Source organism: Polypterus senegalus, chromosome 4, assembly GCF_016835505.1.
Source record: "Polypterus senegalus isolate Bchr_013 chromosome 4, ASM1683550v1, whole genome shotgun sequence".
Lineage (NCBI taxonomy): Eukaryota > Metazoa > Chordata > Cladistia > Polypteriformes > Polypteridae > Polypterus > Polypterus senegalus.
This window is the reverse complement of record NC_053157.1, coordinates 74,004,402-74,030,981: the sequence shown is the minus strand read 5'-3', so window position 1 is coordinate 74,030,981 and position 26,580 is coordinate 74,004,402. Positions and strand designations below refer to the sequence as shown.

At 41.0% G+C, this 26,580-nt stretch overlaps 1 protein-coding gene across 2 annotated transcripts in view; it reads right to left on the bottom strand.

The window, feature by feature from the left end:
- Positions 1–26,580, bottom strand: part of cracd (capping protein inhibiting regulator of actin dynamics) — a 310,383-nt gene that overhangs the window by 8,987 nt on the left and 274,816 nt on the right. For both annotated transcript variants that reach the window (XM_039750891.1, XM_039750890.1), the window contains 3 exons: positions 7,363–10,759; positions 3,199–3,389; positions 2,250–2,409 (listed from right to left, as the gene is read on the bottom strand). In XM_039750891.1, coding sequence (XP_039606825.1) covers positions 2,250–2,409; positions 3,199–3,389; positions 7,363–10,759 — 3,748 coding nt within the window. The remainder of the gene's footprint in view (positions 1–2,249; positions 2,410–3,198; positions 3,390–7,362; positions 10,760–26,580) is intronic.

Below are 26,580 nucleotides of genomic sequence, written 5' to 3'. Positions count from 1 at the left end.
GAAGCAAGGAACGGTACCAATGACAAAATACAGAAAAATGGTCATGGTAGGCACGTGAGAAGCCAGCTGGAATAGTGAGTCAGCAGAGACAGCAAAGACATTGTTACAACGAGGTCAAGATCAATATATTCATGTATTAGCATAAATAAATATTGAAAAATATATAAGCATTAACCTTAGTGCAAATATTAATACAAGTCAGGCCTGCCAAGCAAATGGTTAAATAAAAACACATGCCATATTTCTTTTTAATTTAAGCCTAGCTCTGGCCATTAATATAAGCTTAAAGGCCAAGGAAGGGGAAATGATAAGAGAAAGCCCAAAAATGGAAGAGGGAACATCTGCCCTTCAAGTCCACCTAAAAAATAAGCAAAGCAGAATAATAGACAGTAAAAAATACCGGTGGCCAGCTGCAGAAGGAAGTTAGAAGATAAAAATGGTTCCCATGAAAACCTGAGAAAACAGCCAGCCAGGTGCAGGAAGGAGTCAGCGGGAACAGCGAATGAGCTGTCTTTGAGCGAGGTCGGAATGATAAGAAATGATTATATAAGCTGTGGTTTTTGAACTGTTCGGGGCTCAGTCCGATTTGGCCGAATTCGGTTGAGTCCGTGTTATTGTTTTATTGCAATAAAGCTATATACTCTGTTTGCCTATCCTCTGAGTCCTAAGAGCCTTAATTTCAGGTAAAAACCTTTTGGTGACAATTTTTTGCCACGACATTTACGCGTTACTTTAACAAGTAATCTAAGTACTTAACAAATGTTATTTTTAACGTGTCACCCTAACCCTGCACCTGAGATTGTGCTGCTGAGATTAGTTCTGTATGTTCAGGTAATCAACATAAATTTAGCGTTTTTTCTGTAATACTGAGACAGGTTATTTCAACCAGGAGATGGAATACAGTAATCCCTCCTCGATCGCGGGGGCTGCGTTCCAGAACCTCCCACGATAGATGAAAATCCGCGAAGTAGAAACCATATGTTTGTATGGTTATTTTTATATATTTTAAGTCCTTATAAACTCTCCCACACTGTTAACATTATTAGAGCCCTCTAGACATGAAATAACACCCTTTAGTCAAAAGTTTAAACTGTGCTCCATGACAAGACAGAGATGACAGTTCTTTCTCACAATTAAAAGAATGCAAACATATCTTCCTCTTCAAAGAATGCGTGTCAGGAGCACAGAATGTCAGAGAGAGAGAGCGAGAGAAAACCAAACAGTGAAAAAATCAATATGTGCTTTTGGGCTTTTAAGTATGCCGAAGCACCGCGATAAAGCGGCATTTTGTAGAGGAGCGTCCGTATTCTTTAGGCAAACAGCCCCTCTGCTCACACCCCCTCCGTCAGGCAGAGAGAGAGAGACAGACAGAGAAAAGCAAACAATCAAGCACCGCGCGGGAAGCATATCGTATATCATTGAGGAGTTTTATTTAATATGTAATACATGCTCTGATTGGGTAGCTTCTAAGCTATCCGCCAATAGCGTCCCTAATATGAAATCAACTAGGCAAACAAACTGAGGAAGCATGTACCATAAATTAAAAGACACATTGTCTGCAGAAATCTGCGGACCAGCGAAAAATCTGTGATATATATTTAGAAATGCTTACATTTAAAATCCGCGATGGAGTTGAAGCCGCAAAAGTCGAAGCGCGATATAGCAAGGGATCACTGTAATGTGATCTCTCGAGCATTTGCCTCAGGAAATTTATCTTGAGGATGCTTCTACCCCTTGACTGTTGAAAGCGTGTGTGAAGTGTAGCAGTGGAACAGAGTGCAATAGATATGTGCAGACTACAAAGTAACCTGGTTAGGGGTTTACATGCCCAAATAATCGGGTTATTTGTGGAGAAATCTGTGTGTGTTAACCTGGCTTCTCAGAGAGCAATAACCTAGTTTATCTAACTGGGATAAGGGTTTACATGACATTTCAGAAACCAGTTCCCTGTGAAAATCTGAGTTATTAAAGCACACTTTGTGAGAAAATGTACCTGTAATCGGTTATCAGTGTTTCATTTTGATAAGAGGTCTAGGAAATCACATTTTGAGGAGTGGCAAGATGTATGAATATAGTAAAATTACTCTGGTTCTTAAACAAGTTCAGTTAAAGAATGTTTCAGAGTGATCATCAGTAATCTAATGCGTTCCAAAATACACACCATTAGTAATGCAGAGGTCATAGGACGTACTGGTTAGACCTAAACACCCTCTGGTACAGACTTACCATAATATCACCTTATATCTTACCTGTAACAGAATTAGGCAGTGTATTTGACTTTCTGAGTTGTTCTCTCCTTTCAAATCTGGACAAAAGACTCTCTGGCTTTTTTTCTTCAGTCTGGGTTGTGGGTTTTTGTGGTGCTTGATCACTGCTTGCCTTCTTTTCTGCTAAACTGCCATTGCCATTCTGTAATATAAAAGACACTATTTTAGTTAGATATAGTCAAAGATGGGGGAAGGGGGGCTGAGCTATCAACCTAGTGGCCTTCCCCACTAATTCACAAAGAAATGCAATCCCTTTTATACTAAAAGGAGTTGGAACAAGTTGATTTTAAAAGAAGAAAATGGTCATGCATCAATTCATTGTTGAAGCAAAACAGAGATAAGGTAATGTATTACCATTTAAAGTAATAAGTGTTTTCATGGAAAAATGTCTATCTGCATGTATATAGTACTTTTTCTTTAATTTGCACTGTTTACAGTTAATGTTATTTTGTGTTTTATTGTATCTATTCACCAACCCTTCCATTCTCAGTCCCACTTAATCCAGTTCAGGGATGTGGCTGTGTTACATATTTTAGTTATATTGTATTTGTAAATATAAATATATTTCAAAGGTTGTTTTGGGGAATCTACCATATAAAAATGAATACTGGGCAACTAGGTGATGCAGAGGCTGCCCCACCATTACAGAACCTCTAAATCTCTGAGCGATGTTCCTCCAGTGCTCCACAACCCAAACATCTGCACATTAGACTGACTAGCAACTCTTGGGCTGTGTGTGCAAGTGCAGCCTGTGATAGACTGTATTTCTGTCCCGAAGTTGGTTCTTAGTTCTCTGTGACACTGCAACAGTTTAAGTGGGTTTAGAAAATAAATGAATGGATCAATGTAGAAAATATATGTCGCTGTATCTGTCTTTCTTTTGTTTTCAGAGGAAATGACAAAAGAATGCTCTTAAAAAGATGAAACATACATTTTCTTTTGCTTGCTTTTCAGCAAGTTTGGCTTCCCTGGCCTGCCGCCGCTCTTCTCTTGTGGATTGCTGCTCTCTGAATCCTCTCTGCTTCTGGAGCGCCAACGTAATCCAAAGGGGTTGAGATGACTCGCCTTTTTCTGGTAATCTTGAGCTGTCGAGAGAATGTCTACTCTGAAGAGTTGGCTTTTCTAGAAAAAAAATAAAATTGTTATTTAATTTGCATTTCATTTTAAAACAAGTGGGAGATGGACATTTACAGTTCCATTAAAGTTCTTAAAAAGATAACAGGATAATAATAAAAATAATAAAAAGTCTGAATTAGCATCAGCCACCTGAATGTGGGGTGTTCAAAAGAAATGTATTGATTTACTTCATGAGGCAGAGGTATATAATAAGCAAGAATAGTTACGTCACATATTTGAAATATTAAAAATGTGTTCTTCAATTTAAATATTTAAAGTCTAAATACTCTCGATTGTGATAGAAATTTGTCATTTTTTGTCCTTTGATAGAAGTTCATACAGTGCTAAATCCCTAGTAAAGGATAAAAAATAAAATATTTGCCATTACTGACTAAAACCATACAATTCATTTAAAATTTGTCATTTTTAACCTTCTGGGAGTGGCTCTTAGAGGGCTAGGACCACCAGTAAATTGAATATCAAAAATATGATCACATTCGTTATGAGCAACTTCAAAATAGCATAAAAAGATACTCGTCATGCCTATTTTGCCAATCCCCATTTTTTCAAAGTTTTGTGAAAAAGTACAACTTTAACCCCTCATATCCTGTTAGAGGGTGAACCCCTGGGGGTTGGCGGATGTGGCATCCACAACTTCACGTCTTTCTGTTGAAGACATCTATTGGTTTGCTCTTTACCATAAGGTTGTCATTTCCTGCACAAAACATTGTGCACAAATGGCTTAAAAACTAGTGTTTTTCAGGTCTCGGGAGTCAAAAAAAGCCCAAAACTTGCATAACTAAATATTAAGACGAGTCAAATGGTGTATCATATGTGGGGGTTTTCTCATACTGGAGTCAGGAGGTGCCAGATAAAAATGCTGAAGTCATTTCACAGCATGCATAAGTAATTCTTATGAACACAATATTAATGATCTCATCATAAATGTTATTATTCACTTAATCTTGTTTTACTAGAAGAGGATCACTTCTCATTTCTCTATTTATATTTTATTAATCCCAAAGGAAATGACTTGGTTTTTCACATACCTCTTGGGGTCAGAGCGCAGGGTCAGCCATTGTACAGCAACCCTGGAGCAATTGAAGGTTAAGGGCCTTGCTCAAGGGCCCAGCAGAGTAGGATTTCTTTTGGCAGTGACAGGGATTCGAACCGGTAACCTTTGGGATACCAGCGCAGATCCTTAGCCTCAGAGTCACCACTCAGCCCTATCTCACTGGATTTCTACTATAACATTAAATTAGTTATTTATGGACAAATTTCATAGTGCTCTAAGGATTATCAAACACATTTCTTTTAATTTTTATGGAGCCTTACATTAGTTTCAACCCAAACTATTATTTGCAATGTAAATGATGTGGTTGTTGGGGGCAAGCAGGACAGAGTCATGAGTTAACAATAGTAAACAATTGTGAATCACATAAGCACAAGCTGAGGACCAAATGGCTATGTGTACTGACTGTGCAGTTGTTTCTAATAATGGAATCTGAAGACAGAGAGAAGTTAGGAAACACAAACTAAAGTCGTAGCCAGACGAACAAGAAACCTAATAAGCTAAGCCCATAATGTAAGAAAGTGAAAGATGGGAATATGTTGAAAGCCAAAAGATTATACATAACTGGGCCAAAATAGATTTCAAAACCAAAGTGCCTTTTAAATGAAAACAGATCTAAATGAGGCTGAACTGAGGTTAATAAAAGGTTCAAGTGTCTGTGTGTCTATCTGGTTGCTATGTCTGTCATTCCAAAAAATGCCGCATCACAAACATTTTTAGCAATAAAATGCATTTCATTTGGTGCTTCAATAGATGGTGCACCACAAAAATTAAAGCTGCTTTTACAAATCCCACACCAAATGGCATACAACAGAGATATATGCATTGTATGGTGCACTGCAAATGTTAATACTGTGGTCTACATTGATTACTTCAATTTTAACCCAACTTAGATTGGTGGCACAGTCTCCGTTCAATCATCAAACATCTCAATGGCTTCCAGAGGTTTACAGGTAGATTTCACAGATGATATAAGTGTGTGCTGGTCATGCTGTGTCCTCTGTGAAGGTGATTTAGAGATACGCACACTACAGTAAATCTTGGGGGACAATTTCATATTGAAGTGTCTTGTTTTGAAGTTTTGAAGGGCAAACATAAATGTGTGGATAGCACCACAAGATTCAATATAATACAGCTGAGATGTACGCTATGATTTTCTCAGCCATCGGCAGTGTGTCTGTCTGCAGAGAGAGTGTCAACCTTGTCAAGAGGTTTACTTACCTCGGCAGCGACATTCATGTCTCTGGTGATTGTTCCTGTGAAGTCAGTAGATAGATTGGGAGAGCATGGGGGAGCCACGAGATTGGTAGAAAGGGGTATGTGGCGCTCCCAATCTGTGCAAAAGGACGAAGGTCCAAGTATTTAAAGTCCTGGTGCTTCCTGTTTTGCTATATGGCTGCAAGACAAGGACGCTATCCAGTGACCTGAGATGAAGACTGGACTCCTTTGGTACTGTGTCTCTTTGGAGAATCCTTGGGTACAGTTGGTTTGACTTTGCATTGAATGAGCGGTTACTCATGGAGTTCAGAATTAGGTACATTACCTGCAGTGTGATACTGGGAGCTCTACACATCCCTTTCCAGAGACCTCTTGACCTCCCATGCTCTCCCAATCCGTCTACTGATTTCATAGGAAGAGTCACCAGAGACGTGACTGTCACTGCCGAGGTAAGTAAACTTCTCGACAAGGATGACACTCTCTCCATAGAGCGACACACTACTGATGGCTGTGCCTAAGAGGTCATTAAAAGCCTGGTTCTTGGTTTTTACCCAGGACACTTGTAAGCCCAGACACTCAGACTCCTCACTCTGTCTCTCAATGACCCCAATCAGAGCCTCCATTGACTCTGTGAAGATCACAACATTGTCAGCAAAATCAAGATCAGTGAATCTTTCTTCATCAATAGGTGCCCCACAGCCACTTAACCCCATGACTTTGTCCAACACCCAGTCCATGTAAGCACTGAACAGAGTAAGAGGAAGAACACAACGCTGACGAACCCCAGAATCAACTGGGAAAAACGCAGAGGTTCTGCCTTCACTCTGCACAGCACTAACAGTACCAGTGTATAGGCTGGCCATGATATCCAGTAACCTTGACGGGATCCACAAAGTCTCTGGATGTCCCACAGGGCAGCTTGATCAACAAACTTGAAACTTGAAATTTAGTTAACACAAAAAATATTTTTCAGTAAGATGTTCAAGGTTTATGGATGTTTGTCGGCAGCCATACAACATGCACTTCAGAACAGGTCATCCACCTGAAGCTAAGCATATTCTGGCCCGGCCAACACTTACTGTAAGTGTGAGACCAAACAGAAAAATCTGGGATTGATGACGAAAGAGGTGTTGGCGAGGCCAGCAGGGGGCGCTTACCCTGTAGTCTGTGTGTTGATCTCAATGACCCAGTGCAGTGATGGGAGCACAGTGCTGTAAAAATGGTGCTGTCTTTCAGATGAGACATAATACTGAGGTCCTGATAACCTTCGGATGAGACATAAAACTGAGGTTCCAACTCTCTGTTGTCAGTATAAGGGATGCCACAACTTAATGATAAGTGATAATTTCAATAATCACACCTCCCTTTGTGAATGGTCATCTACAGAAAATGATTACATGTATTGCTCATCTCATTTTTAATAGTTTTAAATATAAAATTAATTGGATTTTGATGTAAAAATATAGGTGTGAAAGAGTTGTGAGGCTAATGTTTGGCTCATGTACATGAAACAAAAAAGGTTTATAATCATGAAAGGGAACGTAAAAGGTAAGAAGATATGGTGATTTCCAACTGAGCCCTAAAATTCATCGGAAACTATTTAAACTTGCATTTTGAGCAGAGCAGATCAAATCAAAAACCTTTTAGAAAATACATACATTTAGTCGTAAAATAAAAGCTACTACTGACCTCTCTTAATCAGTTCTGTCTTCCTGTCGACTCTTTCTCTCCACGGAATGTTAATAGAGGGAAAGAAAGACTTCTTCTCTTTAGCCTCTTCCTCTTCATTTTGGCTCCTTTGTGATGACACAGGCAGTGTATCCTCTTTCACGTCATCTTTTTTCTTTAGTGGAGCAAGGCCTTCTTTGACAGTTCTTTGAGACTCAACAATCTTGGATTTCTCCGACTTATCTAAAGGAGAGGAAGGTGGAGTTGCACAGCTGGGTTTAGGGGCTAAACATGGTTTCTGGTAGGCTGTTGGCTTGAGCAGATGCCTTTCACTTTCACCGTGTATAGCTGGAATGTTCATTTTCGACGGGGTCAACCTTGCTTCAGGTAGGCTTTGAACAGATCCAGTAGCATTGTTGTCTTTTGTGTCCTTGAGAGAACCAGCAGCAGTCCCTTTATTACTTAGTGTACTCTTTTCATGACCAATTGGTAAGAGCGGTGCAGGAATTCCCTCAAAATTATCCCCTGCACTGTAACGCTTCTTTCTTTTTTGTTCAGCTTGTTGCTCACTATGGTAGCGAAGTGAGTAGTTTGTTCTCCTCAATTTGATTCCAAAAGGAGATACCTTCTCTTCACTGGACAATACTCTTTTTTCTGTGCTCTCATGATTTTCTTGGGGGATCTGTGTTTCTGACGGTGATCGTCCTTTTTGAGAACCATGAGGTGGACTTGGAACTAAAAAGGATGGTAGGTCTTTGGCAAATACATATCCTTCAGTGCTATCTGGTGTTTTTGTCGATTTTGGTACCTGGATGCTCCTTTCTTTAGCTTTACAAGGAGATGAATCAGCAGAATCCAGATCAAGTGACAAAGTTCTTGTTTTAGTAGCATCTCTTTCATTTTGAAGTCTAGGTTTTGAAGGCTCATTGCTAATTGTTTTAGGACTATCTGGAAATTTTTGCCATGCAGGTGTAATAGAGAATTTTGCACTGGCAGACACTGTTTTCCGAAGGCTAGTGTGAGGATTTGTGACCCCTTTCTGTGAACAATCTTCGGTAGCATGCCTGACTTGGTATCTGGAATCTCTTTCATGTAACTTACCATTGTCTGCACTCTTAAGGATTCTGGATCGAATCATGGCCCACTCTGCTAATATTGCTGCACTTGACTGGTTTCCCTCATGCAAGGATCTACTTTTGATCGTGCTGGGCTTTCCTTCTGGTGACATTTTGCTTCTACTATTAACAGGAGGAAGATCTAAGGTTTTTTTATCTTCAGAAAGACCAAGTAAAGATTTGCAGGCTGTATCTTTAATCTGGTCCATGTTTACTGCAGTGCCACAAAGCTGGGCTCCCGTTACTAAAATGGCTGTATGGGGAATATACAAAGATGATGGTAAAGAATGAGCACCTTTGGCTCCTGAGAGTGACTTGGACTCTTTTTGGTCTAATTGGTTGCTGTGATGGTTAACTGGTGTCACAGGTGTTAGGTTGACCTTCTGAAATATTATTTGCTTTTCTCCTGACGATACTTTAAAGGTAAAAGGTCTTGGTGCTGCATGTCTCTCCTCCATATCTTGCCACCTGAGTTCCTCTCTTCTTCTTTCCTGCTCTTGGGGATCAAATCTTTGATTGTCCTCAAATTCCAGCTCTGTTTGATTAGCATTACTTTCATTTTGTTCCTTTTCCCATTCTTGCATTATTTCTTCAGCTTCATCCGATCGTCCTTTTTCAGCTTTGAAATTCATCTGTTCTTTAGCCACCAGCTGGCACTTGCTTCTAACATTCCATTGTTTTTGCACCTCAGCTTCCTGTCTTTTTTTCTCATCCAAAATCTTTAGTTGTGGTTCATTAATGAGCTGCTCTTGTAAATCTTGCTGTCTTTGTTTCTCATTTTCTATTTGCATCTGTTTCTCTACCTCTTGTATCCTCTGTACTTCTTTATCTTGTCTCCTTTGTTCTTCAAGTTCCAATTTTTTCAGTTTCTCCGCCTCCTGCTTCCTCTGTTCCTTCAATTCTCGCTGTCTTTGTTCTTCTAGTTCTCTTTGTTTTAGTTCCTCAGCCTCCTGCATCCTCTTTTCCTCCAATTCTCTCTGTCTTTTTTCTTCTGCCTCCCGCTTCCTTATTGCTTCTAAATCTAGTTTCCTCTGTTTTTCCAGCTCTTTTTTCTTTTCTTCATCCTCTCGCTTCTTCTGTTTCTCAAGATCTCTTTGATGTTCCATTTCCCGTTTTTGTTGTTCCTCAGCCTCCCGCTTCCGTTTTTCTTCTAAATCTTGTTGCCTTTGTTCTTCCAGCTCCTTTTTGTTTTTTTCCTCTGCCTCTTTCTTCTTCTTTTCTTCAAAGTCTTGTTGTCTTTGATTATCTATTTCTCTTTTTATTTGTAATTCAACTTCCTGCCTCTTTTGTTCTTTAATCTCCTTTTTCTTATGCTCCTCTGCCTCTTGCATCTTCTGTTCTTTTTTCTTTTGTTCTTCGATTTCCTGTTGCCTTTGTTCCTCCACTTTCAGCTTTCTTTGGTTTTCTACATCTTGTCTTTCTTCTGCTAGGTCCTGTTGAGTTTCTTCTTCAGCCTCTTGTCTCCTCTGTTTTTCAAATTCTTTTTTCATTTGTTGATCTGCTTTCTTTAGCTGGTCTTCTTCCATTTCTTGATGCCTTTGTATGTCTAACAATTGTTTCCTTTGTTCCCATTTCTGCTGTTGTTCTCCGTCTTTCAGCATCTGCACATTTTCATTATACCCCTCTTCCTTTTTCTCCTTGTGTTCTATCAACAAATGTTGCTTTTGCTCTTGTAAGTGATTATGCTGCCTTTCTTTAGTCTCCATTTTCTTTAGTTCTATATCATACAACCCTTGTTCCTCCATTTGCTTCCATTCCTTAGTCTCAAGCTTCTTTGTTTTTTCTAATACATGCTGGCTTTGTTCATTCTGTCTTCTTCTTTGTTCTGCCACCACACACCTTTGTTCTTCAAAGTTTTGTGACCTTTGTTCCTCAGTCATCCGTTTCTTCGGCTTCTCCCACTCAAGCTGCCTCTGATCTTCATTTTCCTTTTCATCGGTAGGTTTTCCTTCATATAACATATTCTCTGCTACAGCCTTTTTTCTTTCTTCACTAATTTTTGACGTCTGTATTGCTGTTTCATAATCTTTTTGCATGACATTCTCATGCAGGAGTTTATCCTTTTGCATTTGCTCTTGGTCACCTTTACTTTGATTATAATGAAGATGCTCCTGTAGCTTATCATGGTCTTCAATTCGTTTTCTTTCGTTTTGAAACTCTTTAAACATTTGTTCATTTGGAATTTTGTTTTGTTCTATTGATGCAGATAACACATCTCCCTCCTCTTTACTTTTTATTCCAATGTTCTTTCTAAAAGTGTCTTTGTCTTGGTGTTCATCTGAATGGGTCAGGTCCTGTAAGTCCTGTTCATAAAGAAATTCAAAACAGACTTGGTATAAAAAGTATATACATTAAAATACGGACACACATAAATTACATTTTCATTATATATTTTTAGAGAAAAGCCAAGAAAAATGACACCTTTTGTTGGCTAACTAAAAGATTACAATATGCAAGCTTTCGAGGCAACTCAGGCTCCTTCTTCAGGCAAGATGTAATACAGAAACTGGAGTTCCCTGTGTTTATATACACACACTAGGACAAGAAACAACATTGTTAAATCTTTAAATGAAAAATCTTAAATGTAAAAAGTTAATAGATTCATTCAGGCTAAGATTAATTTAAAAAGAGAGAGAAGAACAATGTATGGTCAAGATCTTTGGATAAGATATCTGTCCAACAAAGTCTTTTGAAGTTTATGATGAGTTTTTCAAAACAATGTGGGTCTGTAGACAGGTTATCTGTGTCAGTCGGAGAGATGCAAACAGTCCTCATACCTGGCCATAAAACTCTTGTCTCTATTCAAGCCATGTTGTAATGTATTAAATATTAACATGAGTTTAACTTCCCATTCTTTTCTCTCTTGCTGTGTTTTCAAGTTGCCCATAAGCCCTGTGACTTTAAAGTCCCTCTCACAGTGTCCATGGCTGTTGAAGTGGGCCGCTACAGGAACATCTGTGTTGTCATGTTTAATGTGGAACCTGTGTAAATTCATTCTCTGGTGGAGTGTTTGTCCAGTTTCCCCCACATAGAGTGCAGTTTCAGGACATTTCACACAGAGAATTAGGTAGCAAATGTTAGACTTCTTATATCACTGAAAGATGCTGAGAAATTAGTTCACGTGTTTGTTTTCAGTAGACTAGATTACTGTAACGCACTGCTCTCAGGACTACCCAAAAAAGACATAAATCATTTGCAACTAGTGGAGAATGCAGCTTGTAGAATCCTAACCAGGAAAAGAAAATCCGAGCACATTTCTCCAGTTTTGATGTCACTACACTGGTTGCCTGTGTCATTCAGGATTGACTTTAAAATTCTGCTTATGGTTTATAAAGCCTTAAATAATCTCGCCCCATCTTATATATCAGAATGTCCGACACCTTATATTCCAAATCGTAACCTCAGATCCTCAAATGAGTGTCTCCTTAGAATTCCAAAAGCTAAACTTAAAAGAAGTGGTGAGGCGGCCTTCTGCTGTTATGCACCTAAAATCTGGAATAGCCTGCCAATAGGAATTCGCCAGGCTAATACAGTGAAGCACTTTAAAAAAACTGCTGAAAACACATTATTTTAACATGGCCTTCTCATAACTTCACTGTAATTTAATCCTGATACTCTGTACAGTAATCCCTCGCTATATCGCGCTTCGACTTTCGCGGCTTCACTCTATCGCGGATTTTAAATGTAAGCACATCTAAATATATATCACGGATTTTTCGCTGGTTCGCCGCTTTCTGTGGACAATGTGTCTTTTAATTTAGGTTACATGCTTCCTCAGTTTGATTGCCCACTTGATTTCATACAAGGGACGCTATTGGCGGATGGCTTAGAAGCTACCCAATCAGAGCATGTATTACATATTAACTAAAACTCCTCAATGCTATAAGATATGCTTCAGCGTGGCTTGTTTTGTTTGCTTCTCTCTGTCTCTCTCACTCTCTGCCTGACGGAGGGGTCTGAGCAGAGGGGCTGTTTACACAGAGGCTGTTTGCCTAGAAGATAGGACGCTCCTCTACAAAATGCCGCTTTATCGCGGTGCTTCTGTATACTTAAAAAGCACGTATTGATTTTTTGATTGTTTGCTTTTCTTAGCTTAGCTCTCTCTGACATTATCTGCTCTTCACGGTGCTCCTTTGAAGATAAGATATGTTTGCATTCTTTTAATTGTGAGAAAGAACTGCCATCTCTGTCTTGTAATGAAGCAGTTTAAATGTTTGACTAAAGGGTGTTATTTCATGTCTAGAGGGCTCTAATAATGTTAACAGTGTGGGAGAGTTTATAAGGGCTTAAAATATATAAAAATAACCATACAAACATATGGTTTCTACTTTGCGGATTTTCACCTATCGCGGGGGGGTCTGGAACGTAACCCCCGCGATCGAGGAGGGATTACTGTATTTAGAAGGTCGTAAACAGGGTTTCTATGCTGTAACTGCGAAAATATTCGATTTATAAATAAAGAATCCTACTTCGCGAAAATTAATTTATCGCGGCAGAGTCTGGAACGGATTAACCGCGATAAACGAGGGTTGACTGTATATCAGGCATTAGAAATGAAGTATTGCACAAGTTTAACTGAAGCATGACAATTCTCAAGACCATAATTGACTACTGGAGTTCTCACATACTTTTAACAATGCATGTGTCCGGTGCAGTGGTGAAAAGTATGAAATCTGTGGAGTCTAACTGCGACATTTAAATAAGCTATCTGACATTGCATTGATTGTACTGTTGTGAACTTAGGAGTCTCCAAGCACAAAAGTCATAATCAGTTCCAAAACACTTCCAATAATGCCCACTAGATAGGGACAATACAGAAAAACCTTGGCTAGTATTAGGGGCAAGCACTAAGTCTTTACAAAACAAAGCATTTATTCTTCAAAACAGTATTCCAATCACAATGAAGCTCAGTGGAGCACAAAGGCAGAATAGAATTTCCTGAAAAAACAAAAGCAATCCAAATTAAATAAGTCCCAAAACAGATTCTAAAGGCAAGGTCAAAAACCAAATTAGAACTGTAGCAATCCAATAATTAACAGAATTCACTATAAACACAAGTAAACTCACCACTCCCGGGCATGTTTCAAATGAACTGCCAGGAACTGTGTAAGACCCTGGATTTATAGGCCGGAAGGCAATTCCAGGCAGTGATTGGCTGGTGGTCCCGCCTCTAGGGGGACCACCCACAGAACATATGGAACAAAACAGAGTCAGCTTACACACATAGACAAAACCTAAAATAAAGAAGGATGCACATCATAAACAACATAAATCAAAGAATCAAAAATGAACGAAAGGGACATAAAACATGAATTTGAACCCCAGTTAGAGAAGGAACCCTAGCTGAGACATGACATGTACTATATGTGTCAGTACTTCCCACCAAGTCAGAACAAATAATCAAAAGAAAAATATGATTACTTTGACTTCTTCTGCCTATGCTTTTTGCCAAGAAGTGATGCTTTCACCCATTACAAACAAATAATTACAATTATGTGCTAAGCCACACATAGATAACATCCTGTCACATAGACAGCAAAGTTTTAATATAATTCACTATATGTAATCCGAATAAAAAATAAAGTCAATAAATTTGCTGCCTGGCCTTATTTATCTTATTAATATACTGTATAAAAAAAATCACTTCTTAACGGGGCACTTTCTGAGCCTTAGTCAGGAAGGGTTCTTACTGCCCCCATGATTTTAACTGTGTTAAAATAGGGACATAAAAATGAATGAATTAAGAGATGAAATATTTTTATAAAAAAAAAATCACTTTTTATTGCACCTTTCCACTGCAAACACCTACCCAACACCAACCCAACTTGTGTTACACATACAAAGCTAGAGCAGAAAAAACATTTTTTACAGTTCAAACATCTCAAGTGCCTCATAAATAGAGAATACAAATGTATTAATATATTAATGTATTAGTCTAATATATAATATATATATTAATATAAAATATTATCCATCCATTCATTATCCAACCCATTAAATCCTAACTACAGGGTCATGGGGTCTGCTGGAGCCATCTCAACCAACACAGGGCAGGAAACAAACCCCAGGCGGGGCACCAGTCCACCACAGGGCAAACACACACCATGCACACACTAGGGACAATTTAGAATCGCCAATGCACCTAACCTGCATGTCTTTGGAGTGTGGGAGGAAACCCACGCAGACACGGGGAAAACATGCAAGGTCCACACAGGAAGGACCCGGGAAGCGAACCCAGGTCTCCTAACTGCGAGGCAACAGCGCCACATAAAATATTAATGTATTGGTTTAATGTCACAAGTTAATAATGGCATAAAATAATTATATAGTTAGATTAACAATTCTATCAGTGATGAATGAGTGATTACATAATAGGAGAGGTTTGCTGAATTAATAAGATGAAACATTTAAATCTGAATGTTAACTTTAACTTTAATGTAGGGTTAAAGAGCTGTAAAAATAAAATGCACAGCTCAAAAAAAGTAAGGGAACACATAAATCATACATCAGATCTCAATGAAAGAAATATTCAAGTGGAAAATCTTTACTAATTAATTTAGAACAAAATGATGTAACAACGGTCAATGGAAACCAAAATCACTAACCCACTGAGGGCTGGATTCAACATCACATAGAAAATCAAAGTCAAAACTTGAAATCACAAGCTGATCCAACTTGTGTGAATTTCATCACAGCAACTCATAATATGACTCCGTAGTGTCTATGGCCCCCAGGTGCTTGTATGCACTCCTGACCATATCTGGGCATGCTCCTGATGAGACGGCAGATGGAGTCCTGGGGTCTCCTCCTAGACATGGATTCGGGCATCAGTCTGAGTCGGATGCACCGATACATGACGTCCCAGAAATTCTCAGCTGGGTTCAGGTCTGGGGAACATGTGGGCCAGTCAGTGGCAATGTCTTTGTCATCCAGGAACTGCCTACACACTCTGGCCACATGAGGCTAGGCTGGGCATTGTCCTGCAGCAGAAGGAACTCAGGGCCCACCGCACCAGCAGAAGGTCTGACAATAGCTTTGAGGATTTTACCTGGTACCTAATAGAAGCCAGGGTAGTGTTGCCTAGCATGTTTAAGTTGTGCGACCCTCCAAGAATATGTCTCCCCAGGTCATCACTGACCCATCGGCAAACCGGTCATACTGGATTATGTTGCAGGCTACATAATGTTCACCATAGTGTCTCCAGACTTCTTTACATTTGTCACATGTGCTTACTGAGAACCTGCTCTCATCTATGAAGAACATGGAGCACCAATGGCGGAGCTGACAATTGTGGTATTCTCTGGCAAATGTCAATCAAGCTACACAGTGATGGGCTGTGAGCACAGGTTCCACTAGAGGACATTGGGCCCTCATGCCACCCACATGGAGCCTGTTTCTGACATTTTGGTCAGACAAATGCACACCAGTAGCCAGCTTGAGGTCATTTTGTAGGGTTCTGGAAGTGCTCCTCATGTTCCTCCTTGCACAAAGGAACAGATATCAGTCCCGCTGCTGGACTGATGCCCTTCTGCAGCCCTGCCCAGCTCTCCTTGTATAATGGTTTGTCTCCTGGTATCTCCTCCTTGCTCTTGAAACTGTGCTGGGAGACACAGCAAACCTTCTTGTGAAGGCATATATGGATGTGCCATCCTGGAAGAGCTGGACTACCTGTGCAACCTCAATTGGGTGCAGGTACCACTTCATGCTACCAGTAGTGACAAGAATGTAAAGCTATAAAAGAAACAGTCAGGAAGGATAAGGAGACAGCAACTGTCTGTGGCCACCACCTGCAAAGCCATTCCCTTACTGTTGCCTTCCCAGTGCATTGTTGGATCAATTGGGTTTATGTCCGTGCTCTGGCTGGGTCACTCAAGGACATTCCCAAATTGACCATAAGCCACTCCTGTGTTGTGTTGTCTTTGCTTTGTTCCTAAGGGCCACTGCCCTGTTTTAAAGGTAAATCTATGGCCCAGTCTAAGGTCCAGAGTGCTGTGAAGCAAGTTTTCATTAAGAATATATCTGGAATTTGCTCCATTCAGCTTCAGCCTCAACCCTGACGAGTCTCCTAGTTCCTACTACTAAAAAAACAACCCCACAGTATGAGGCTTTATCGTTAGAAAGGTATTACACTGGTGATGAGCAGTGACCAGTTTCCTCCAGGCATGATGCAAACCCTAGGTTTCAAGAGACCAGAGAATCTTGTTTCTCAGCCTAATAGTCCTTTGGGTGCTTTTTTGCAGACTCCAAGCAGGTTTTCATGTATCTTTTACTAAGAATAGGCTTCTGTCTGCCCACTCTTCCAAAAAACCCAGATTACTGAAGCATTGCAGTGTGGATTGTCCTTCTAGAGGTTTCTCACATCTCCACACAGGATCTCTGGAGCTCAACTAGAGTGAACATTGGAATCTCGGTCACCTCACTTACTATGGCACTTCTCCTCCAAAAGCTCAGTTTGGCTGAATGGCCAGAGTTGTGGTTGTTCCAGACTTCTTCCATTTAAGAATTATGAAGGCCATAATTGACAAAATTGTGCTTTTGGGAATGCTACACCTTTTTGTTGACTTCCCCAGATCTGTGCCTTGCAACAATCTTGTCCCTAATCTCTGCAGGCAATTCTTTCAGCCTCATGCCTTGGTTGGGGCCTTCAATAGACAGGTGTGCACCTTTCCTAATCATGTCCAGTCAATTGAACTGACCACAAGTGGACTCCAAACAGGGTGTAGAAACATTTCAATGATTATAAATAGATTGGGATGCACCTGACTCCGATTTCAAGTGTCATAGCAAAGGGTCTGAATACTTACTTGTGTCAGTGTCATATTTCAGCTTTTTTATTTAAAATAAACTTGCAAAAAATTCTAAAATGCTAAAATATCTCTCTATTATAAAAAAAATCTTGGGAGGAAGACGAGACGTGATCTTTTCGGAAGACACTTTGACGTGACGCGAGACAAGGCAGTGAGACAAAAGGACAGCTGCTGTGCAGGCTTTAAAATGATTGATGTGCAGCGCGACAAGCAGAACACGCAGCTCGCCAGCAGCAGCAAATCAGCAGATGATCCGACCGCATCTCCTTAGCATGCATTCAGCCTCCCCTAAGCAAGCAAGCATTATACATCCCACAACAAACACATCTAACCATGCCCTAGGCCGGAATTAAAGAAGAAGGAGTAGATGACAAAGTAGAATGCAAAGAATTGGCATGGTACACATACACAGCAGGTTAGAGATAATAAAAAGAAAATTCCAATGTCTCAAAAAAAGGATAGGAAAGATCGCATTAGCACAAATGGAAATTATTACTTGGTGAAATAACGGAACAACGAAAAGAGATTGAATATATTGTTGAGATTTAAACTTTAAATCGGAGACTTGTACATTGCCAAATTTGTGTTGCCAGTGAGAATTAAAAGATTATAAAAACGTTGGTGTGGTATGAAGTCCCGTGAGACAGAGACTTTTAACATGAGATTCTGTCAAGTCACGCCCCACTTACAACTATTTTCAAACAAGACCACGGTCATCTAACCCCAGTTGTGTGAATGCTTTTGTCAGACACACTTCCTGCGCTCTCATCTGTTATAAAGTTTAGCAGGACAATAATTTTATACGATCTAGATGACACGTCAACGACAAAGTGAAAAAATCCCAGAACCACACGGGGGGACCTAGTGAATGACCTGCAGAGAGCTGGGACCAAAGTAACAAAGGCTACCATCAGTAACACACTACGCCGCCAGGGACTCAAATCCTGCAGTGCCAAACGTGTCCCCCTGCTTAAGCCAGTACATGTGTAGACCCGTCTGAAGTTTGCTAGAGAGCATTTGGATGATCCGGAAGAGAATTAGGAGAATGTCATATGATCAGATGAAACCAAAATAGAACTTTTTGGTAAAAACTCTACTTGTCGTGTTTGGAGGAGAAAGAATGCTGAGTTTCATCCAAAGAACACCATACCTGCTGTAAAGCATGGGGGTGGAAACAGCATGCTTTGGGGCTGTTTTTCTGCAAAGGGACCAGGACGACTGATCCGTGTAAAGGAAAGAATGAATATGGCTATGTATCGTCAGATTTTGAGTGAAAACCTCCTTCCATCAGCAAGGGCATTGAAGATGAAACGTGGCTGGGTCTTTCAGCATGACAATGATCCCAAACATACCACCCGGGTAACGAAGGAGTGGCTTCGTAAGAAACATTTCAAGGTCCTGGAGTGGCCTAGCCAGTCTCCAGATCTCAACCCCATAGAAAATCTTTGGAAGGAGTTGAAGGTCCGTGTTGCCCAGCGACAGCCCCAAAACATCATTGCTCTAGAGGAGATCTGCATGGAGGAATGGGCCAAAATACCAGCAACAGTGTGTGAAAACCTTGTGAAGACTTACAGAAAACGTTTGACCTCTGTCATTGCCAACAAAAGGTATATAACAAAGTATTGAGATGAACTTTTGTTATTGACCAAATATTTTTTTTCCACTATAATTTGCAAATAAATTCTTCAAAAATTTTTTTCTCATTTTGTCTCTCATAGTTGAGGTATACCTATGATGAAAATTACAGGCCTCTCTCATCTTTTTAAGTGGGAGAACTTGCACAATTGGTGGCTGACTAAATACTTTTTTGCCCCACTGTACATATATATATATATACTAGCAGAATACCCGCGCTTCGCAGCGGAGAAGTAGTGTGTTAAAGAAGGTACGAAAAAGAAAAGGAAACATTTTAAAAATAATATAACATGATTGTCAAAGTAATTGTTTTGTGTATTTGGCGGCAGCGTCACAAAGTTTTTTTCGTCTAGCTGCATCAGAAAATGTACCACAACATCTGACACGTCTCCTTTTTACTGTTTTCTCACAGCTTGGATTGCTGCTGTCATATATATACACACATATCTACATCATATATACACACACATACATACATACACACACACACAAATTATATATATGTGTGTATGTATGTATGTATGTATGTAACGTATGTATGTATGTGTGTGTGTGTGTGTGTGTATATATATATAGCTTTTATATATGTGTGTGTATAGCTTTGGTCACTGAGTGCAAGGGAGAAATAATAAAATATAGTCTATAAGTTATTAAACAGTAAAACATTAACGTTTTAAGAAGTACAGGTACATTGAGCACTACTGGAGTGGTTTCGGGTAAACTACATTTTAAAGACTGTGTAACACAACAGGTAAGTAACTAACAGCAGCTAAAATATATATGGATCATCTCTCGGTAGTAGATCTCTTTTGAAAGGCGCTACACGACGGCTGTGGTATAGAAATTACATTTTCTATGTGAACGTTCAAATTTGTGCCTCTGGTAATGTGCCTTACCGCATTTAAAGAAAATTAGTTTTGTGTCCTCTGCAGTGTTAAGCGAGAAAGGCTTTGGTTTGGGATAAAAGGAAAAAAGGTGTAAAGAAAGGAAAGTTGCCTTTTTCTTTTATATAGTATAGAGAGATGTGTTCGCTGACGTTATGATCGCCTTTTGAGGACAGTCGCGGTGGGTCTTGTGTAGACTGGTGAGACGTCCTCGCCATTAATCGGCTGTGATGGCACTGTCAGTCCTCTACTCGTGTGCGTGTCTTCATAATCCGGGGTGAGAACCTCATAATCGATACGCAAAAGAAAGTGTGAATCGCCTTAATATTATTTTGCCGTGGTGTAGAAAAGGGGTCCCGTGTTTGCACTTGTCTGGGCTATAGCGCAGGGGGAGGATGAAAAAAATTAAAAGTGCTCACTTTGACTTAAGGCAGAAGCGCAGTCAGCGCCTCAAAGGCCGGCACAGCTATGCACGCGCTGGCTGCTCGACTTTTGCTGGGCAGGAGACCACAGTTTTGCAGACACGCTCATGATATCAAAAGTCTCAGCGCTCTTTGGAGGTCATTCATATATATATATATCAAAATACCCGCCCCTCGCAGCGGAGAAGTAGTGTGTTAAAGAAGTAATGAAAAAGAAAAGGAAACATTTTAATAATAACGTAACATGATTGACATTGTCATGAGTGTTGCTGTCATATATATGCCTGCCTAAATAAGTCACCCTCGCTTTGCTCTTACTTTATTTACCGCTCATTTAATCACGGCTAGTGGCGGAAAAATTATAAAATGGAAGGAGGATGGCTTTACCAAAACAATTATTGATGGCTTAATCGATTATTCATAAAGCTTGAATTGGTGATCTGTTTTTCTGTGTTAACCTCATATTTTTTCATACTTCTTCTCAAACTAAGGTGGTGCGAGGGTAAAATGAATCGGATGCTTGATCAATGTAATCGTGTACCAGGAAATCATGCATTGACAAAAGCTCCCTTTGCTTGTAATGCAAAGTGTGATTAAATGCATTATTTTAACGCTTATGGAGCACATGCATCAAGCTTCTCAGCTGTGCTTGTGCTAAGAAAAGGAAAGATTTTAAAAATAACGTAACACGATTGTCAATGTAACCTTTTGTAAGTAGTGCCTGGAGGATTCAGTGTGGAGAAACTCTATAGAGACAGCGTGTGTATTAACTTGTGGATTTTTCTGTGAGTTGCTTCGGAAGACGGCGTTAGCTGCAGAGCTCAGCTCAGAGCCAAATGAGATGAATGGGAGGGGAGATGATGACGTGACTCCCCCACCCGCCTTAACTGTCAGTCCCCCACAAACACAGTCTCTCGGAATTTGCATAAGCACACCCCTTCACCTACAATTTTAACTTAGTTATAAAGTGATCAAAACTCGCTTATATCCCGCCCTCTCATTAAACTTGTATCCCGCATTACCTGTGGGCATGTGAAACGCCAGCGTAGCCTGTCTATGAACTTAATTTAAAGTTTAGGTTTACACCTTGCTTTCTTTCCGAGGTAGCAGCAGTCATGAATATGGTAGTATATGTCACTCGCTCGCTTCTTATTGTTTCGCTGCCTTCTCAATTATATAATGCATGTTTTCTTAAGCGCTTTTTGGAGGTCTTCCTGGTTTTCTACGCACTGCGTTGACAGTCAGTTCACGTGATTACGGAGAGGCGTGATGATGTCACACGAAACTCCCCCCACGCCATTCCAGCTCAACTCCATTACAGTTAATGGAGAAAAATACCTTCCAGTTATGACCATTAGGCGTAGAATTTCGAAATGAAACCTGCCCAACTTTTGTAAGTAAGCTGTAAGGAATGAGCCTGCCAAATTTCAGCCTTCTACCTACACGGGAAGTTGGAGAATTAGTGATGAGTGAGTGAGTGAGTGAGTGAGTGAGTGAGTGAATGAGTGAGTGAGTGAGTGAGTGAGTGAGTGCTTTGCCTTTTATTAGTATAGATATATATATATATATATATATATATATATATATATATATATATATATATTGTCACACATGTGCAATTGGGAGGCAGCTAGAGGACCTAAATAATAGTAGTACCACGCTAGACCAGGGGGTGGCAAGCTGCACTAACTCTCTCTCTCCGTCCTCTGCAGACTATCTCCTGGAAATCCCACTAGGTGCTGGCGCTATTGATGATGTCACTTCTGGCGCTACGGATGACACCACTTCCGGTCTCAATGACATCACTTCCGGTTCTATTGTCCAGATAACGTCACTTGCTGTCATGGCCTTTAAAGCCCCCATCTTATTAAATCAAAATCAGTTCTGTTTTGGACTTCAACCTGAACACAACTCATAAAAAATTAACCCTTTGCAGCCAGAGCACATTATATGGGTGGCTGCCCGAAAACTTTTTTGATGTACCCGTGTCTTTCTTATCACTATATATATATATATATATATATATATATATATATATATAGTACACTCACCTAAAGGATTATTAGGAATACCATACTAATACGGTGTTTGACCCCCTTTCGCCTTCAGAACTGCCTTAATTCTACGTGGCATTGATTCAACAAGGTGCTGAAAGCATTCTTTAGAAATGTTGGCCCATATTGATAGGATAGCATCTTGCAGTTGATGGAGATTTGTGGGATGCACATCCAGGACACGAAGCTCCCGTTCCACCACATCCCAAAGATACTCTATTGGGTTGAGATCTGGTGACTGTGGGGGCCATTTTAGTACAGTGAACTCATTTTCATGTTCAAGAAACCAATTTGAAATGATTTGAGCTTTGTGACATGGTGCATTATCCTGCTGGAAGTAGCCATCAAAGGATGGGTACATGGTGGTCATGAAGGGATGGACATTGTCAGAAACAATGCTCAGGTAGCCCGTGGCATTTAAACGATGCCCAATTGGCACTAAGGGGCCTAAAGTGTGCCAAGAAGACATCCCCCACACCATTACACCACCACCACCAGCCTGCACAGTGGTAACAAGGCATGATGGATTCAAGTTCTCATTCGGTTTACGCCAAATTCTGACTCTACCATTTGAATGTCTCAACAGAAATCGAGACTCATCAGACCAGGTAACATTTTTCCAGTCTTCAGCTGTCCAATTTTGGTGAGCTCGTGCAAATTGTAGCCTCTTTTTCCTATTTGTAGTGGAGATGAGTGGTACCCGGTGGGGTCTTCTGCTGTTGTAGCCCATCCGCCTCAAGGTTGTGCGTGTTGTTGGTTCACAAATGCTTTGCTGCATACCTCGGTTGTAACAAGTGGTTATTTCAGTCAAAGTTGCTCTTCTATCAGCTTGAATCAGTCGGCCCATTCTCCTCTGACCTCTAGCATCAACCAGGCATTTTCGCCCACAGGACTGCCGCATACTGGATGTTTTTCCCTTTTCACACCATTCTTTGTAAACCCTAGAAATGGTTGTGCGTGAAAATCCCAGTAACTGAGCAGATTGTGAAATACTCAGACCGGCCCGTCTGGCACCAACAACCATGCCACGCTCAAATTTGCTTAAATCACCTTTCTTCTATGTCTATTCTGACATTCAGTTTGGAGTTCAGGAGATTGTCTTGACCAGGACCACACCCCTAAATGCATTGAAGCAACTGCCATGTGATTGGTTGATTAGATAATTGCATTAATGAGAAATTGAACAGGTGTTCCTAATAATCCTTTAGGTGAGTGTATATACATATAAATATTGTGGCAAGTGGCTGGGGGTGCTACCCAGCTGGGACGCCCAGGAGGACCGGAGGCGGGCTTTCACCTCCTCCAGACCAAGAGGGGGCAACTTCCCTGGTGGCCTTGGGGACCACGGGAACAGAACTTGGAAGCTCAACCCTATAGGGGCCCGTGGTCACCGCCAGGTGGTGCCCCAATGCCTGAGGAGCCCTGGCCTACAGCACTTCTGCCACACCTGAAAGTGCTGGCGGGAAGAAGACCAGGGACACCCGGAGTGCTCCTGGGTGCGGAGCCGGTACTTCCGCCACACTGGGGAGTGCTGTCGGAAGATTGCCGGGAGGCACCTGGAGCACATCCAGGTGGGGATAAAAGGGGCCGTCTCTGTCCATTTGTTGGCTGGAGTTGGGAGGATGAGAGACTAAGTCTTCGTGGAGAGGAGTGGAGGCGGCCTGAAGAGTGAAAGAGGCATCGTGAGGCCTGGACTTTGGGGGAGCACTGGGGTTGTGTGTGAACACTTTACTGTAAATAGTTTGTAAATAAACATGTGTGGGTTGAACCAACGATGTCTGCATGTCTGTGTCCCGGCCAGCAACCACAATATATATATGTATACAGTATATATATATATATACACACACACACACACTGCTCAAAAACAGTAACAGGACATCACACATCAGATCTCAATGAATGAAATATTCAAGTGGAAAATCTTTATGGTGTAATACTGTGCAATTCCATTGATAACAAAATGATGTAACGACAGTCAATGGAATCCAATATCACCAACCACCCGCTGGATTAAACATCTTACCAAACATGTGAGTCAAAAATTGAAATGACAGGCTGATACAACTTGCATGAATTTCATCACGGCAACTCATAATGTGACACAGTAGTGGGTATGGCTCCTATGTGCCTATATGCACTCCTGATGTCTAAGCATGCTCCTGATGAGATGGCATATCTCTTCACAGAACTATATCAGGGCATCAATATGTTCTTGGACAGTCTTTTGTGTTACTTGGCGGAGTCGGATGCACCAATACATAACACCCCAGAGTAAGGTTTGAGAATGGCACTGAAGATTTCCTCGCAGTACCTAACAGCAGTCAGGGTACTGTTGTGAAGCACAAGGAGGTCTGTGCAACCCTCCATGGATATGCCCCATCACTGACACACCGCCAAACCAGTCCATGCTGGATGATTTTTGCTGGCTGCATAATGTTCAACATGGCATCTCCGGACTCTTTCACATCTGTTACATCGGCTCCGTGAGAATCTATTCTCACTTGTGAAGAGAATGGGGCACCAATGGCAGAGCTGCCAATTGTGTATTGTCTAACAAATGCCAATTGAGCTCCACAATAATGGGCTGTGAGCACAGATCCCAATAGAGGATTTCGGACCCTCATCCCACCTTCATCGCGTCTGTTTCTGACAGTTTGGTCAGAAACATGCACACCAGTAACTAGCTGGAGGTCATACTGTAGGGTTCTGGCTCTGCTCCTCCTGTTTCTCCTCGCATAAAGAAGCAGATACCGGTCCTGCTGCTAAGATGATGCCCTTTTATGGCACAGTCCAGATCTCCTCATGTCAAGGTCCTGGTTTCTCCTCCATGCTTTTGAGACTGTGCTGGGAGACACAGAAAACATTCTTGCAATGGCACATAAGGATGTGCCATCCTGGAGGGGCTGGACTAACTGTGCAACCTGAATCGGCTGCAGGTACCGCCTCATACTACCAGTACTGACAAGAACACTAGCAAAATGCAAAACTAAAACTAGAGAACAATCAGTCATAAAGGAGAAAGCAACTGTCTGTGGCCACCACCTGCAAAACAATTTCCTTTTTGTGGGCTGTCTTGCTGTTGCCTCTCCAGTACACCTGTTGTCACTTTCATTTGCACCAAAGCAGGTGAAGTTGATTCACAATCACTTATGCTTACTAACTGGACAGATTGATATCCCTGAAGCTTAACTAACTTTGAATTAGACTATGATCACGAAGTGTTCCCTAAATTTTTGGAACAGTATATATTGCACAGTATATATATATATAGTGACAGATGGCCGGGGCCAATGCCTGGCCGGGATGCCCCTTCTACATATAATCTGGGGGAACAGTCATGGGCTACACAATACCTTCCCCGGGTTGCTAGATGGCAGCCCCCCTGGGTGGCAGTGGTGCCTCAGATTCCTGCAGGGCTCCATGGGAGATGGAGTTCTCCACAGCCCTGTTGGGACTCTGGGTGTCCACCAGGTAGTGCTGCAAGGGTCCCTGAACCTGTCTAGGCGGTTCTTCAGCCACACCCGGAACTGTAACCGGAAATGGGAGATCAAGCGCCTGGAGCACTTTCAGGTGGACTATAAGACGAACCAGCAGCCACCACTCTGGAGCCGGAGTCGGGAGGAAGGACACAGAGCTAGAGAGAGGAGGAGTAAGGGGCGACAAAGGATAGAGGCTAGGCGGTGCATTGTGTGATGTATCGTAAATGAAAAATAAAAAGTTTGTGTTTTGGACAATGGTGTTGTGTCTGCTGTGTACAGGGGGGGGCTGTTTACCACTATATATATACATATATCCATCCACCCATCCATTATCCAACCCGCTATATCCTAACTACAGGGTCATGGGGGTCTGCTGGAGCCAATCCCAGTCAACACTGGGCGCAAGGCAGGAAACAAACCCTGAGCAGGACGCCAGCCCACCACAGGGCACGCACACACACACACACACCAAGAACACACCAGGGACAATTTAGAATCGCCAATGCACCTAACCTGAGATACTATATTGTGATAATAATCATAATTGATCAATACAGGAAAAATATTGTGATAAAATGTTTTCATATTGCCCAGCAATAGTTTATATGTGTTATTTTTGAACAAAAAAACACCAATATTATGAGACTCAGCCATGTTAAAAGAATATATATATATATATATATATATATATATATATATATATATATATATATACTTGATCCTTGTAAAGGGTGCACAGGAACCAAATGATTCCTTAGTATCTAAGAAATGGGCTCAGTTTAGAATGGTCTGGATAGACAATGGACATCTGTTTATCCATCTATAAATCTAAACCTGCTT